General features: G+C 60.6%; 7 protein-coding genes across 7 annotated transcripts in view; 2 read left to right on the plus strand and 5 right to left on the minus strand.

Moving 5' to 3' along the window:
* Positions 1–132: 132 nt before the first annotated feature.
* On the plus strand, positions 133–2,622 carry SPRG_01428 (hypothetical protein; the record flags this gene model as incomplete). Its single annotated transcript, XM_012339642.1, has 4 exons — positions 133–703; positions 757–1,288; positions 1,349–1,518; positions 1,568–2,622. The coding sequence occupies 4 exons, from the start codon at positions 133–135 to the stop codon at positions 2,620–2,622; spliced, it is 2,328 nt and encodes a 775-aa protein (XP_012195032.1).
* A 1,030-nt stretch (positions 2,623–3,652) lies between these two features.
* Positions 3,653–4,358, minus strand: SPRG_19037 (hypothetical protein; the record flags this gene model as incomplete). The annotated part of the gene is made up of 2 exons (XM_012339845.1): positions 3,653–3,790; positions 3,846–4,358. The coding sequence occupies 2 exons, from the start codon at positions 4,356–4,358 to the stop codon at positions 3,653–3,655; spliced, it is 651 nt and encodes a 216-aa protein (XP_012195235.1).
* A 495-nt stretch (positions 4,359–4,853) lies between these two features.
* SPRG_19038 (hypothetical protein) lies at positions 4,854–8,045 on the minus strand (the record flags this gene model as incomplete). Its single annotated transcript, XM_012339846.1, has 16 exons — positions 4,854–4,923; positions 4,973–5,056; positions 5,101–5,159; positions 5,216–5,381; positions 5,426–5,475; positions 5,532–5,595; positions 5,650–5,781; positions 5,832–5,950; positions 6,001–6,092; positions 6,137–6,270; positions 6,313–6,454; positions 6,507–6,678; positions 6,723–7,007; positions 7,050–7,328; positions 7,376–7,627; positions 7,671–8,045. The coding sequence occupies 16 exons, from the start codon at positions 8,043–8,045 to the stop codon at positions 4,854–4,856; spliced, it is 2,475 nt and encodes an 824-aa protein (XP_012195236.1).
* A 56-nt stretch (positions 8,046–8,101) lies between these two features.
* On the plus strand, positions 8,102–9,021 carry SPRG_01429 (hypothetical protein; the record flags this gene model as incomplete). Its single annotated transcript, XM_012339643.1, has 5 exons — positions 8,102–8,382; positions 8,435–8,526; positions 8,573–8,698; positions 8,741–8,846; positions 8,896–9,021. 5 exons carry the CDS (start codon positions 8,102–8,104, stop codon positions 8,975–8,977), a joined length of 687 nt encoding a protein of 228 aa, XP_012195033.1. The 3' UTR covers positions 8,978–9,021.
* On the minus strand, positions 9,020–11,117 carry SPRG_19039 (hypothetical protein; the record flags this gene model as incomplete). Its single annotated transcript, XM_012339847.1, has 4 exons — positions 9,020–9,241; positions 9,302–10,309; positions 10,366–10,517; positions 10,574–11,117. 4 exons carry the CDS (start codon positions 11,115–11,117, stop codon positions 9,020–9,022), a joined length of 1,926 nt encoding a protein of 641 aa, XP_012195237.1.
* Positions 11,118–11,448: 331 nt separating this feature from the next.
* SPRG_19040 (hypothetical protein) lies at positions 11,449–13,312 on the minus strand (the record flags this gene model as incomplete). Its single annotated transcript, XM_012339848.1, has 7 exons — positions 11,449–11,742; positions 11,785–11,979; positions 12,027–12,110; positions 12,158–12,232; positions 12,282–12,839; positions 12,912–12,957; positions 13,005–13,312. The coding sequence occupies 7 exons, from the start codon at positions 13,310–13,312 to the stop codon at positions 11,449–11,451; spliced, it is 1,560 nt and encodes a 519-aa protein (XP_012195238.1).
* A 717-nt stretch (positions 13,313–14,029) lies between these two features.
* The window catches only part of SPRG_19041 (hypothetical protein), a gene marked incomplete at both ends in the record, with an annotated part of 2,420 nt that continues 868 nt past the window's right edge, over positions 14,030–15,581 (minus strand). The window contains 4 exons of the mRNA XM_012339849.1: positions 14,030–14,161; positions 14,209–14,292; positions 14,347–15,289; positions 15,345–15,469. Of these exons, the coding sequence (XP_012195239.1) occupies positions 14,030–14,161; positions 14,209–14,292; positions 14,347–15,289; positions 15,345–15,469 (1,284 nt within the window). The remainder of the gene's footprint in view (positions 14,162–14,208; positions 14,293–14,346; positions 15,290–15,344; positions 15,470–15,581) is intronic.

Genomic DNA, 15,581 nt, shown 5'->3' on the forward strand with positions numbered 1-15,581 from the left:
GATCGATCCATGTGGCTGCTATGAATGTGTCTTGACTTGGCGTTTGTAGTGTATTTTATGTGTTTAAAACCCATGGAATATCTTGGCGGGGTATCCGGACGCGACCACAAACAACAACAAAGTTGTTCGACGATGCAAGCGCAGGTCGCCGTCGACGTCGCCGCCGCCGATGGCCGCGATCCCATCAACGCGCAGGCCTCGTCGACGCCCCGCGCCTCCATGGAGCATGAGCCGCGCGTCTCGATCTCGTCCATCTCGCTGGCCCACATGCATCGCGGGACGTCCAACGAGTATGCATTCGATGCCACGTTTGACACGTACCGCCCGTCGCCGCTGCCACCGATCGATGGCAGCAACGAACCAACAGCGGTGGCCGGCAACTTGCCACGGTCGCCCGAGCGCAAGTGGCAGCTGGAGACCATGGTCGACGCCTCGGGGCGGTCGTGCGATGCGATCCTCTATGCGCTCTTTCGCAGCTCGTGGATCTACCTCGTCGTGCTCGGTGTCATGGCGTCCGTCACAGCCTTTGGCGTCGATGCCGCCGTTCTGGGCATCACCGAGCTCCACGCAGTCGTGACCAACCTCGGCTCCAACTTTCTCTCGCGCTTCCTCCTCTACGTCGGGTACCGCGTGTGCATCCTCATGCTGGGCGTGACGCTCACCTTCTTCATTTGCCCGAGCGCCGCCGGCTCTGGCATTCCAGGTAGATCCATTACGATTCTCGCCTCGATTGCAGCAGCATCATTGCGGACGTAGAAATGCGATCGATCCTCGGCGGCTTTGTGCTGCCGCGCTACTTGTCGGGTCTCGCGCTCATCTCCAAGTTCCTCGGCCTCGTGTGCGCGCTTGGAAGCGGCCTCTCGATCGGAAAGGAAGGCCCTTTCGTGCACTTGAGCTGCATCATTGCCAACCAGCTGCTTCGCTTGCCCTTGTTCAAGGACATCAAGCGGTCGCCCGACCTCACGCACCACGCGCTCTCGGCCGCGTGTGCGGTTGGCGTCACTGCCGCCTTTGGCACACCCATCGGCGGCGTCCTCTTCTCGATTGAGGTCACGACGACCTACTACATGACGAGCAACTATTGGCGCGCCTTCTTTTGCTCGGTCGTCGGCGTCATCATGTTTCGGTGGCTCAACGTGCTCAGCGGCAACGACCGCAACGCAGCGCTCTTCACGACCGATCTCGACTTTCACTCGGCGTCGTTCGGGACCATCTTTTCCTCTTCCTTGCGATCGTTTGCGGCGTCCTCGCCGGTGTGTTTGTTCGGACCTTCTCGTGGTGTGTCAACGTCCGTCGCCGGTACCTCTCTACCTCAGCGATGACAAGCTGCTGCTCATTATGACTGTAGCAACATGGGTCTCTGGGGGGCCAAGCCATTTCGGTATGCGGCAGCTGTCGGTACGGCCTTTGCGATGCTCGACTACGCGTACGGCAACTGCATGCTCCTTGGGAACCGGTCGATCATCGACGATATGTTTCTCGCCAAGGACCTCGACCACTCCAACCACACGCTTCTGTGTACACACATGTTGTCGATTGAGAAGGGATCTGATATGCGTGACGGTAGATGACAAGTTTGGCACGTACTGGGGCGCGCCGTCCTTGCCGCTCAACCTCTGCCTCTTCTTCCTCGTTCGGTTCCTCGCGACGGCCCTCGCCGCAAGCGTCGGCGTGCCCAACGGTATCTTTACGCCTGTCTTTGCGCTCGGCGCGGTGCTCGGCCGCCTCTTTGGCGAGTTCCTTGCATACACGTCGCCCAGCGCCAACATTGTGCCAGCCGGCTACGCGATCGTCGGCGCCGCGTCGTTCACGGCCGGTGTCACGGGCACGTTTAGCATTGCCGTCATCGTGTTTGAGCTCACGCAGCAGCTCACGTACATGATCCCTGTCTTGCTCGCGGTGCTGCTCGGGCGTGCGATCGCAGGCTTCATCTCCCTCGACATGTACGAGACGATTGCGCGCGACAAGAGTCTGCCGCAGTGGCCCGACCTCACGCGACAGACGTCGTATGCACTGGTGGCCACCGACCTCATGCACGCCGTGCCGCTCTCGCACGTCGTCTCCCGCCGCCAGTCGCGGGCGTCGCTGGCTGACTTTTTAGCCAATGCGCCGGCGGCCGTGCCCCGCTTCCCCGTCGTCGACGACGACAGCAATCGCATTTTTCTTGGCGTCATTGAGCGGGACGAGCTCGAAGCGCTGCTCCAGACATGGAACCACGTCGTCGACGGCGTCGCCGGCCTCGTGCCCCGGCCGCCCTTTGGCTTCTCGCCACCGAATGGCGCTGACAATACTGGTTTTGCATCGAGTCCCGACTCCGAGTCGGCGGCGATCACGCCACGGTCGCGGCACATGGGCCTCACGAGCCAGCTCGCGATCGCGGGCCTCACAAGCGATCAGACGCGCGAACTCCGCACGCAAGAGCGCGTCGACCTTGTCGGCTGTGAGCTGCTGAGCCTCGACGCCGAGAACGTCCACGTACACCGCGATACGTTTGCGTCCAAAGTCATTTTGCTCATCTCGGTGCACAAGACGCCCGAGCTCTACGTGACGGGGAAAGGGCGGCTCGTCGGCGTCATTTACGCCACCGACCTCGTGGCGCGGAGCCGGTCCTTTGCACTCTAATATCTAGTAGCAAGTGCTCTCGCCGATAACTCTTACGCGCAGTATTTCATAGCTTGTAGCTCCGTGTCCATGGCTCTCGACGCGCCTTGCATGCAAGCAGCTACTCGTTGCCACGTCGCGTCGTCACTCGACCGGTCGCGTCATCAGAATGTCGGTGACCGTCATTATTGTATGTGGGACGACCAGGCGGCGACCGACGCGTGGCACGCCATGAGCGTCCCGCACAGGTACTACAGGTGACGGACGACGACTTGGTGACGACTGGTCACGAGCGCTTGCGGCCATGCATTGCGCGATCGGGCGGCCATCACGAAGCTTCGACCTGCTTCGCCTCCACTGTTGTCGGCGCCACGTGCAGAAGGCTTGCGTAACACATCGATATCACATGGCCCTCGAACCCATATTTCCGACCAGCCGCCTGTCCGGGTCAGCGCTTCGAAGATACTGTCGGTTTCGATATTATATTGTTTCTTATTGCGCTTCTTAGTGCCACCGATTCCTTCGACTGCACAACCACAGACGATGATGACCTATCTGTGCATGTGCATGCTCCCACTACTAGCTGCAAGGAAGCTCGTCGTCTTCCTCTCTCCATGTTACGTCAATCGCGAGCGACCTGCTGCTTGCATTTGCCCATGGGACATGCGAGCGGCCACCGTCCACAAAGAGGGACTTGCCCGCTCCTGAATTATTTATCTTTTGTTTTAAATTGACTTGGGTTTGGTATCGAAAGGCTTGGAAACGCCGCTTCAACAAATCCAGCGGGATGTGCACTCGCAGGGGATTGGCTGAAATGACGCAAGTGCAATCTCATTGGTGCAAAGTGGGTGCAGGGCTCGGGGACTGCCACGTATTTTTTGGCGCCGACCGGTTCCGCATACGAAAAGGCCCTCGTGCTCCAAATGATAGGATTAAATACGTAGGGCTCGGGTTCGCTCCGTGGCCAGTGGTCGCTCGTGCGACCTTGCGGAGCTTTGAAGTCACTTTTGCTTTCCCCTTACCTAAATCTCGTCGCGTGTTGTTTCTTCGGTCAAGATGATGTCCGAATAAATGATCCAGCGCTTGCTTTTTGGTAACCCCCCCCCGACGATGATGCAGCAGTAGTTGCCAACGCCGCGATGGCCTGTGCCCCCTTGAGATCCTCAACCCAAGACTCCGACTTTACGACCTACGACAACAACAAATATTACAACCATGACCACCATGATCAACATGCTCCCGACGTTCCACGCGCCCCACGCCCTCTTTGGGCCCACTAGCGTGGCCTTCCACGAAGACGCGCTCGCCAACTCGCTCGAGCTGGACGACGCCGACGCGGCCAACGACATTGACGAGTTCGCGCAGCTCCTCTCCGCCGTCGACGACGAAGAGACTGCCAACGACATCGATGCCTTCACCGACCTCATCGAGTCGCTCTCCAAGGCGCAAGCCAAGGACGATGGCTTCAGCGACGTGCCGACGTTTACCGAGATGGACCTCGACGCCCTTCTCGGCCACGACGTCGACATGGCCGCCGACCTCAGCGACGACGACGACGACGATGAAGAAGACGAAGACGACGACAGCGCGTCGACGTCGAGCCCTCTGGACTCGGCCGCCGCGCTCTCGCCGCTCGACTTTCGCACGTACCAGACGCCGATCGACCCTCGGTGTTGCATCAAGACGCCCGTCTTCAACAAGATCGACCCGCGCATCCCGCTTGCGCTCATCCCTCGCATGGACGTGACGTTTGGCATGCGGGCGCCCGCCACCCTGGCGGCGCCTGCGTTCCCGACGGCCGCGCCCGCTTCGCCCCTCTCGGTCTGCTCCTCGGCGGCCGACGCGGACGAAGAAGCGTACGTGCACGACCCGGCCCGCTGCTGGGTGTGCAAGAGCGACAAGTCGGAGGCGCGCAAGATGGTGCTGCACCGCTTCGTCGAGAAGCGCCACCGCCGCAACTGGAAGCGCGGCGCCCGGTACAAGGCCCGCTCGCGCGTCGCCTCCTCGCGCGTGCGGGAAGGCGGTCGCTTCGTGACCAAGTGCCAATGGTTCGCCCCGAGCTACGAATGAAAAATCCAGAAAAATCAAGAAAACGCCCGAAAAAAAGAAAACAAAAATGACAAATCATGTGCATGTAGTAGTAAGCGACGTAGGAAACATTCTCTACCCTTGAGTTGAAGCTCGCTTCGAGCCCACTGGTCAATATAAAGACTTTTGTATTAATATCTACCCTTGCTTCTTCCATCGCATTACTACACCACGCCTTGCAGCACCGCGTGGACGGCCTGCGCTTCCTTGGCACCCGTGCTCGTCAACGGTGGACTATGCAGCCGCAGCATGAGGCAACCGTGTACCTCGAACGACGACGCACCACAGTGCATGCAGGCGCAGCTGGTTGGGTTCGTCATGCGAGATCACGGCCAGCATCGGCGGGCACGTCTTGACCACGTCGGTGCTAGTACCATTGTCCGTGAGGAGCCGCCATCAGCATCAGCCTACGCAATCGAGAGGCGCATGATGCCGCTCGGTGTCGTCACGCGCTGGACGAGCACAGAGCTCTATGCATAATCCATACATGAGGCGCACGGCGAGGTTGCGAGTTCGATTCCCGCACCATGCTGGACGCCAACAGGTCCCAGACACCGACATCGCCGTTCGAATAATGCACGAAAAAGACGGCGCTGCGCGACGGCGACCATTGGAGACCAACGACCGCGACGCGGCTCGTCGGCGCCTCGGCCCAGGACGCGATCGCGTGCGCGAGGCCCTTGTCAAAGAGGCTACGGAGGCTGTGGCGCACTTGATACATTGATAAATGGGGTACCGGACACTGCCGTCGGCATACCCCACGAGCAAGTACGTGGGCAGGAAGGGCTGCAGGCCACGGCGGTGACGGCGCCGGCACACGCGTCGCCGAGGTACGCTTTGACCGGCAGCTTCTTCTCAAAGCGGCTATGGAGCTGGAGCTTGCCCGAATGGGAGCCGACGACAAAGCTAATGCAAGACACAAGAATGTGTCCACCTTTTCTAGAGAGACGGTGGTCGTACAGGCTCGTGTCCGAGGGTAGCACGGCGAGCAGCGTCGCGGTCGGGCCAAACGCGACGGTGGGTGCAGTGTCGATGACCGACGTCTTGACGAGGCGCACGCGGCCACCAATCTCGACGCAGCTGTCCAGTGCGCTACAAGCGTGACTTGGACCTTGTCCTGGTAGGACCAAGACACGACATACTCGGTCGCGTCGGCAGCCGACTCGACAAGGCCCCAAAAGATGACACGCCCACGGTTGTCGAGCGAGCCGATTTGAAAAGTGGCGCCCTTCTTACCCGACGGAATCGGTACCACCGAGCACTAGTATCGACGCTACGATGGAACGAGCTCGACCAGCAGCCTGCACGTACGATCGGCGACGCATGGCTGTTGCGTGCGTACTTCATGCCGGCTGTCGCGTACGACGGTGGCGCGACCTTGAGACGGCGGCCGCTGACATGGACTAGCAGCAGCGATCCAGATGCTGCGTAGGTGGTTGATGCTCACCTTCAAAATTGGGCGACACGGGGTGTCGGAGGTCCCAGAGCTGCACGTCGCCTTCTTCCGTGCCACAGAACGCGAAGAGGTCGCGGTTCGGGCCAAGATTGCAGCAGGTCACGTTGCCCTCGGCGCGTAGCCACCTAGCACGATCGCACGACACGTCTTTCATCTCGACTCGATACCGAAGCGGCGACTGCAGTTGGTTGATGTCCCACACACACAAGATCGACTTGTCGCTGAACGCGACACTCTCATTGTTGTTGTCGACGCTCGGCGAGTACGCGGCGAGCAGCCAGTGCGAGACCGTCGCGGAAAAGGTCACGTCTAGTACGTGCACCACGTCGACGGCGATCGTTTTATATAATGAGACGCGCACCAACGAGGGTTCGGTCGGCCAAGAGCGGCTGCGGCTCGGTCACCACGTGCGCTGTCTCGAGCTGCGCGAGCTTGCGTGTACTCGGATCGTGATGGGTCATCTCCATGCCGTCCTTGCGCGACGCGGCTTGAATGGCACGTAGGACGTTCTCTTCGGCGAGCACTTCGCAGACCTACCCCACATGCCTAAGATTGCTCTAAGAAATCTGGCGCGTACGTGTGCCGCCCGTTCGAGGAAATTCATAAAGTGCCGCGACGACGACGACGACGTGCTGTCGTGGTCGTCGTGGCCGCGGTCGTCAGGAAAGTGCATGCCAAAGTCCTTGGCGTCGCCGTGTTCGGTCTGCGTGCTGACGCCGCGCGCGTCATCGTTGGTCTGCACAAACACTTGGCGGACCGCGCCGACGCGGAGCTGCTGCATGTACTTGTCAAGGTCGTTGGATGGCGCGAGTTGAAACACATCAAACTTTTCGACCTCGAATTTCTTCTTCTCGAGGATTTCCTACAAACCGGTCGGGTGGCCACTTGATACATTGAACAAAACCTTGATACGTTTCGCGCGCGGGTCCACGGCCTGCTTCAAGCCCGCAATCGAGGACGAGACGTTGTTGGACGGTGCTTTCTTGGCCTCTTTCGACTCGGCCCGCGACGTCGACTTGGCCGACGACGTGGGCGTCGACGACCGCGACTTGCTCTCGGCCTGGAGCGCTTCACGGATCTTCTTGACCGTCTCGTCGTCGGGCTTGTTGTCCTCGACAATATTATTGTTGCTGGCTTTGGCCGGCTTCTTTACTGGCTCGTCCGCGCGGTCGCCTTCGTAGTTCTACGCAAATTGCAGAGGGAGCGCCATCACTGTGTGAGCACGCGGACCTCAAAATCGTCGTCGTAGTCCTCTTCCTCTTGACACTCTTCGGCGTTGGCATTGAGCGCCGCGAGCTCCTGCGCCTTGCGAAGCTCGCGCTGACGGGCCTCTTCTTCGCGGCGCGCCAGCTCGAGCGCTTGCCGCTCCAGTTCGTCCTTTCGCCGCTTGGCTTCCTCCAGCTCCTTTTGCTTTAAACGCTTCGCCTCGCGTCGCGCGGCTTGGCGCGCCTTCTCTTCTTCGTCGTTGTCGTCCTTGGGCACCTAATGAGGATGCCACCATGTGCTCGCAATGGACGGTACGTACGGCAGCGCTGGTCGGCGACGTCACTGCCGGCGTCGCTGGAATCGCAGTCGCGGTCGGCGCGGGACCGGTGACCGCCGGGTCGGGTCGTTTTTTGGACGACTTTTTCTTGGCCTTTTCGTCACCCGCGGCGCTCGAAGGCTTGGGCTCGGCCGCGCCAAGGCTCGAGAGGTTCATCTTCGGCACGTCCGTCATGGAGGGCGGCTTGGTCGCGGCGGCGGCGGGTGGCGTTTTTGGCTTGCTTGGCGTCGCGGCGGGTGGCGTTTTTGGCGTTGCGATTGCCGGGCCCGCGTCCGGCGCCGCCTTCTTGGAGGCCTTCTTCGCGGCCTTCTTCATCTCGCGCTTCACGTCGTCGTCATCGGCCTTGGGCTCGGCCATCTCGTCGTCGTCGGTTGCCAAAGATTGCGCCGGTTGCGAGGTTGCTGGAACAACCAATGTTTTTTCATTTTCGCTTGGATCTTGAAGCGTTGCTCATGGAGCGGAAGGAAGTCGCTTGCAAGCGCGGAGAGGAAAAACTGAGCTACAAGCATGCGAAGGAGTGCGACGACCTCGACGCGGCCGAAACCAAGTCGTGCCCGAGCGACGACGACGCGCAGGAGAAATGGGACCTCGAGGTCGAGAAGGAGTGGGCCGCCAAGCTGAAGGACCCCAACGTCGGCAAGATCCAAAAGGCCATGCACCCGCGCGGCCGCAAGATCAGCGACGGCCTTCACATGTACTACACTGCCATCGCCTGCGGTATCGATTGCGATATGGCCTGCTTGTAGCAACTTTATGAACATGCGTTGCGGCGAGACAGGCCGCGTGCTCTGGCTGCAAGAGCGGTTCACCAAGGACATGTACGAAAAGGAGCAGCGAGGTACGACACGACATTGCCTGCATCGACGCGACGACCTCCTTCGTAGCGGTCGTGCCCAAGGCCATTCTGCAATGTCTCGCCGTCTCGCGCGAAATCAACTTTTCATCCAAGGAAGAGATCCAAAACTTCCGCCTCGAGCAGCGCGTCTTCTTGCACGGCAAGTGCTTGGAAGGTTCGCCGCCAGCAACGTTCGTCCATCATTGTAGCTACGTAGAGTGGCTCTTCGCCTTTGGCTACGTGATTCCGGGCTCGACCAACTCGTGGCAGCAGACCATCGAGTCGGCGGGCGCCGACAACATGCTGCCCGCCGACGTCATTAGGTACACGCGCCATCTCGTCGTCTTCTGTACCTCTGAACTGATGCATTAGCGGCAAGATCACGATCGAGACAGGCTTTTACGACGCCGACATGCTCATCGCGAAGACGGTCTTCCGAATCTATTACGAGTAGCCTCCTGTCCATGGTTGCTCGAACATGACACCGCGTGTGCTTTCACTTTTCGTCGTTGTCGTTGTCGCCGGTGGCGGCTTGGGCGACGAAGCGTGTCACGCGCGCCGCAAACGCCTGCAGTCGCCGGTCCGCCGCCGATCGCTCGTCCGCGAGCGTGGCGCGGAGGGCATCGATCTGGCTCTGCAGCCGACCCTCGAGCTCGAGGCGTTGCGCGCTGGCGTCCTCGGCCTTGGCCCGCTCGACTTCATATCGTGCTTGCAGATCCTAGCACCATCGATGGCGCGATTCGGATACGGATCGAGGAGGAGAAGAGAGGCGACGTACCGCCACGCGCGCGTCGTGGACCAGCGTCGTTTGGGCGCAGGTTGCTTCGAGGTGGGCCATACGGTCCATCGTCTGGTCGAGCTTGCGCTGGAGGCGTGCGAGCTCGAGGTCCTTGGCGCCGTCCGCCTCGAGGTGCGCCTGGGCCGTCGCACGGAGCTCGCCGATCGTGCGCTCCAAGCTCGCGCGGTCCGTCTCGTGCTCGGCCCGGAGTCGAGTCTTGTCGTTGCGAAGCCGCTCGATCGTGTCGAGATGCGTCTCGACGTCGCGCTCGAGAGCCACGCGCGTGCTGCGAACGTCGGCGAGCTGCGCTTCGATCGCGACCACCGACCGCTCAAACCGGTCTTTCGCTTCTTTTTCCATCTTGGCGAGATGGCTCGATAGGTCCTTCTCGTGCCCGAGTTTGAGCTGAAGGAGGTTGCTTTGCAGCATATCGTTGGCTTCGCGCAACTGCAACAACTCGCGTGTCGCCGCCTCGAGCTGGTGCTGGAGCCCGCGCGTCTGGTCTTCCAGCGCGCCTTGGGTGGCTTCGAACCGCCGGCCCGCGAGGCTCACTTTGGTCTCGCACTCGCTCCTCGCGTCGGCAAGCTTGTGCTCTGCGACGCTGCGCTCGTCCAGGAGGTGCTTCTGGAGCCGTTCGCACTCGATCTGCGCGGTCTGCAGCGACGCCTTGGCCTTGCTCAAGCTGCCTTCGAGGTAGTCGCGCTCGCGTGCAAACGCCTTGCGCTCGTTCTCGAGCTGCTCAAAGACACGTTCGTGGCTGAGCTCGGCTTGGAGCGCTTGGTCCTTGGCGCGGAGCAGCTCTTGCTCGAGTTTGTGCTTTGCGATGTCATGCTCCTCATAGTCTTTTCGCCGGCGCGCGTCGGCTTCGTTGTACAAGGTCTTGTAGTCGTCGGCGGTCTTGAGCGCTTCGAGCTCGCGCATCTGGTACCGGTCGCGCTCGTCGGTGAGCAAGCGGACGTCCGCGTGCAGCTTTTGTATTACCCGTTCGCTCGTCTCGTTCTGGTCTTCCTACAATATATGTTAGCCGTCGGGTCTCGTGTCAAGAATGCGCGTGTTGCACGTACGAGGAGACGGATGTGCTTTTTAGTCGTCGCCACCTCGTCCTGGAGCTTTCCCGTCTCGGCCATGTACGTCAAGAGCAGACGCGCATCGTCGTCGTCCTTGCGCGCTCGGTCGGCGTCGGTACTTGCCGCCTCGTCGTGTAGAACGGGCAGCTCTAGCGGCTCTTCGATGCCTTCTTTGCTGTGTTGGATGCAACGCTGTTGAGATTACGCCGCAGACACGCTTCGACGAGCTCCATGGTTGCCATCGCCACGTTGTTGCCCATGAGGTGGAGGCGCAGAAGCGTATGGTTGTCCTGGAGCATCTCCGAGAGCGCGTGGCCACCGAGAGAGCCCATGTCATTCCAGCGCAGGTCTAGCTCTTGGAGCGTGCGATTCCGTTTCAGACCGGCTGCGAGGAGCGCCGCGCCGTCGGGACCGATGCTGTTGTTGCGCAAATCAAGGTGCGTGAGCGTCGTGTTCATCGCGAGGGCGGCGCTGAGCGCCTCGAGTCCGTGCTCGAGGACGCCGACGCAGTTCCACTCGAGGTTGATGCTCGTGATCACGTTGCTTTGCTTGAGAAAGGCGGCGAGGTGGACGGCGCCGTCGGCTTGGATGCGATTTCCGCGCAAATCCAGCACGCGTTTCGCTGGGTATTGCCGCAGCAGCCTGCACAAGGCTGCGCACCCGTCGTCGCCAAGGTACGCGTTGCTCAGATCCAAGACGACGCCGTCTGTCTCGGCCCGCGCCCGGACCTTCTCGTCCAGAGACTTCATCTCGGATCTCGCAGCCGCGTCGTGATTGGTTGAAACCCCAACGGCCAATCAGGCGTTTCAGGTGAGATTGCACTTTCTACCGAGCGTCGTCGTGCTCTTAGCCACAGGATCGAGAGCGTCCTGCGAGGTATAGGACTGTTGAAGTGATGGGTAGATGCGTGTCGTTGGGTGCAGTAGACGCACCCGCCGCCGCCACAAAAAAATCAAAGAAGGACGACGTGCATGTAGATGTTGACTCAAGTCGATGAAAGGTTCATGTACGCGACGCGCGGAAAGCTGTCGGCTGTCTCCTCTTGGCGATAGCTTTGCGGGTACTCGAACTGGACGCACGTCACATTCCGGAGAAAATGTACTCGATGGGCACGCCCGTGCTCGGGTGCGGGCTTGGTCGAACGCAGCTGCCGCGGTCACCGGCATCGAGTAGCTGCGTCGACTGCATCATCGAGGCATAGGCGCGCGAATTTTTACGCGTATTGAAGTCCCCCATGAGGATAAGAGGGCCCGACGCGTTCTGGACATACGCCAACACGAGCTCCAACTGCTTGTCGCGGTCGGTCGTCCCGTCGTTGCCGAGATGGACGTTCATGACGTGCAGGAGCGTTCCATGGACGTTGAGAAGCACATGCTACGACGTACTCGTGTCCTGCACGCCCGTCGGTGAGGCTACCTGAAAGCAAGCGTTCTCGCCAAGCGATGGCAGGACGATACCGGACGCAGCAAGAATCGGAAACGACGACAAGAGCGTGCATCCGAACGAGTCGGCGTCCGTCGCGGGGTTGGCAAAGCTGTACATGCCCCGGTGCAGCGCCAGGTACAGCGTCAAGTCCAAGCTACCAGACCCTGTTTGCATCGTGTCCGACTCCTACGCAGCACTCTCACGTTTCCACTCCATAGTATATACTCGAGCACCTGCAGCGCCACGATGTGTGGGTCAAAGTCGTCCAGCATCGATCGAATTGCGTGAAAGTTGTTGCCACCGGCTCGGTTAAAGCCCTACGCCCCTTTGTCAGAAACAGCAACTTGTACGATAGTGTGTGTACCTGATACGCGTTGAAGCTCACGAGGCGCAAGTCCGACGCCACATTGCCGAGCGTCAACGGTGGCGAGTTCGAGCCCTACCCCCGCACACACATATGTTTTTCACTCCATAATGTTGCAGCGTACGGGCGGGGCAAAGGACGCTGTGTAGATGCTCGCGATCGGGATGACGCACACGCAGCATATGCCTGCGCCGATGACGCGCCGGAGCCGGTCCATCGTCGTCGATTGCAGCGTCGGTGCGAGTGAGGATCGCAAGACGACGACGGCCGTGCCAATGACACTGGCCGTCAGGTAAAAGATGCGAAAGCGCTGGCCGCGGAGACCGCGTAGCTCGGGAGGCAAATAGTCGTACGTCGTGAGCGCGATCGTGAGCGCCAGCAACGTCGTGTAGACAAGCGTGAGGAAAACCGCGCCAACGCAGAGCGACAGGCTGCAGGACGAGCGACGCGGCGTCGCGACGCCGAGCTCGTGGGCCGAATTGAGGCGCTCGGAATCGAAGTGGACGGGTTCGAGGTGCGCGTTGATGGACATGAACGTGCTGGGGACGAGCAGAAGCCAGAGCGAGGGCAGTGCGAGGCCCATGGCGGCCGCCCCACAGAGAGAGAGCCCGGGGAAGCTCGAGGCGTGGAACGCAATCGCGCCGACACCAAAGAGCGCCGCTGCGGCCACCGCCCCACCGAGCTATTAGATGAATCATGGTTAGCCATCGTAGTAGCCAGGAGATTGCCCTTGGTAGGAGGCCGTACGACCTACCGGTGCACAAATGATGCCGAGCGTATACGTCGCGAGGACGAGCCACCTACGCACTCGAGTAAGCACATTGGATCGTATCACGAGGCGGCGCACCCCCACGCATGGTGGACGCCGAGCCAGCGCGGGATGGCGGTCGGCGCGGTGAAGAGCCACTGGGTGAAGAAGAGGAGGCTTGCGAGACCGAGAAGACCGAGGAGACGGCGCCAAAGCGTCGTGTTCGCGGAGCCCTTGCCGAGCTGCAGGTGGTGCTGGTAGGCGTACAAAAGCACGCCACACAGCGCGGCGAGTGGGATGCACGAGAAGCCCGAGCCCGGCAGGTCGAGAAGCGGATTGAGCGACAAGCCAGCCCAGCGCAGCCACAACAAGAGAGCATTGCTTAGAACGAGGCCGTGCAACGCCATCGCGGGCAGCGTCACGGAGCCATCGATCGAGAGCGCGTTTGTCTCGGAGGACCACAGCGCCAAGTGCACCGTCAGCATCGCGGCGAGGCCCACACACGCCGTCTATCATGGTAGACATGAGTCGTCCATTGCTCAAATTATCGACGTGCGGGTACCACGAGGTGGGTTTCGGGCGACGCGTCATCGAGATGGCGGCTCAAGAGGCAGAGCGAGCCAATGCTGACGCCGACGCCGTAGCCTTTGGCGCAGTAGACACGCAGCGTATGGGACAGCAAACACACGGAGGGGCAGCCGACGACGATGCTCAAGTAGACCACTTGGCTTGGCAGTCCCATCGCGTGCAGCGAGAACCAGTACACGTCCCGCGGCAGTATCGACGCGAGCGACCAAAACACGACACCGGCGCCAACGTGCGCGGTGCCAAGCAGCACATCGCGGCCTGCGACGTCGCCGCTGAGTGGCATTTCACTTTTTCCTCAAGTAAAAAAGTGACAAGTCCGAGCGCAGAAACAGGAAACGTCCCGATCCAAATCGAGTCTTGAACCGCCGCGTACATGTACGTCAACCAAGAGCCAAGCAAGGACCACGAGGTAGCCAACTTGAGGACACACAACCAAAGACGGTTGAAACACAATGGACGACGCAACCATGTATATTGTGGATGCATCTCATCGGCTTCTCAAGTCGAACTCGACGCAATGGACGCGAAAAAGTCGACTAGGACGTCTTTGCCGGTGCGGAGGTTGCGGAGGCGGATGCGTTCGTTCTGCAAGTGCGCGCGGTCCGACGCTTGGCCCATGGGAAATGCATGCACGGCGCTTTGAGCGTCGTCTTGAGAAAGGTCGTAATCTAGGGAGCGATAGACACATTATTGTGCACGTCGACAGCCAACCTACCTGCGACATGCCGCCTTCGCGGACCAGCATCGGCTTTTTCTTCCAGTGCTTCTCGAGCGCTTGCTCGGCTGCCTGAAAGTAGCGCTAGAAAGAAGGTACCGTTGTTAGCCATAGGGAGGTCGAGGAGGCAGAGTGTACGCTGTGGATGTCACCGAGCCACCACGGCACGTTCGTCTTGACGGTCACGGACAATGTGTTGGTCGTCGAGAGCAAGTCAAACTGCTTGCGAATATGCGCTAGCACGAGCCGCTCGATCTCGGCCGGCGACTGGTCGGGCACGGTCCGCAGCGTGAGCTCGGTCTGCGCCGACTTTGCAATGATAGACGAGTTGTCGATCGAGCCTTTCACGGACGTGACCGAGACGGCCGGGAAGCGCCAGCGGTTCATGAGCACGTCCACGAACGAGGCTTTCTCGTGGCTCCCAAAGGCTGGGAGAAGCGCAGGCACGCCGAGCGTCTGCTTGTACGCGTCGACGTCAAACTCGAGCGACTCGAAGAGCGCGATCTCGTCCTCCGAGACAGGGCGCACGGCCGCATAGAACGCGGGCTCTGTAAACCGTCCGGTCGTCGGGTCGACGATTCGGTTGAGCAGCGATACGACATCCAGCATGGGCTCGCGGATCGCGCCGCCGTCGACGCCAGCGTGGAGATCCACGCCGGGCCCGTCGACCTTGAGCTGGATCTCGAGGCACCCGCGCATGCCGTACGTCAAGCACGGCGTCGTGTCGCCGAGCCAATAGTTGTTGGAGATAAAGACCAAGTCGATCGGGCCAAAGTACGACAAGTTGTCTTCGACGGTCTCGCGGATGCCCTGCGATTGGTTCTCGCCCTCGCCTTGGTACAAAAACACAAAGTTGGGCATGTCCATCGAGAGCTTGGGACGCTTGGTCGACGCGGCGTCGTCAGTGTCCGTCGCTCGACCGCCTTGACTGCGAGCAATCAGTTCTCGAATTGCAAAGAGGGTCGCGATGATCGGGCCCTTGTCGTCGGTCGTGCCGCGGCCGTAGAGGTACCCGTTCTGGCCCGTCAGCATGAACGGGTTCGAGTCCCAGCCGTCTTCCATGCTCGCCGGTTGCACGTCACTAGATACGCTCCAACGCTTAGCCATGCTGTGCACGATGTCATAGTACGACGTACTAGTGGCCGCAAATGAGCACTGTTGGCTTGGTCGGGTCGTTCCCGAGCTTCCCAATCACGATCGGGTTGATGTTCGGACCGCAGTGCACCAATCGGCACTCGGCGCCGAGCTGCCGCAGCAAGCCCTACAGTAGTAGGGTCATGCGTGGGACGGCACTAGGGCGTCATGCTCTACCTTGACAAACTTGGCCGCCATCCAGCAGTCGTCGACCAAGTGCGGGTCGACGCTGACGCTCG

The sequence above is a fragment of the Saprolegnia parasitica genome, assembly GCF_000151545.1.
Source record: "Saprolegnia parasitica CBS 223.65 unplaced genomic scaffold supercont2.3, whole genome shotgun sequence".
NCBI lineage: Eukaryota > Oomycota > Saprolegniomycetes > Saprolegniales > Saprolegniaceae > Saprolegnia > Saprolegnia parasitica.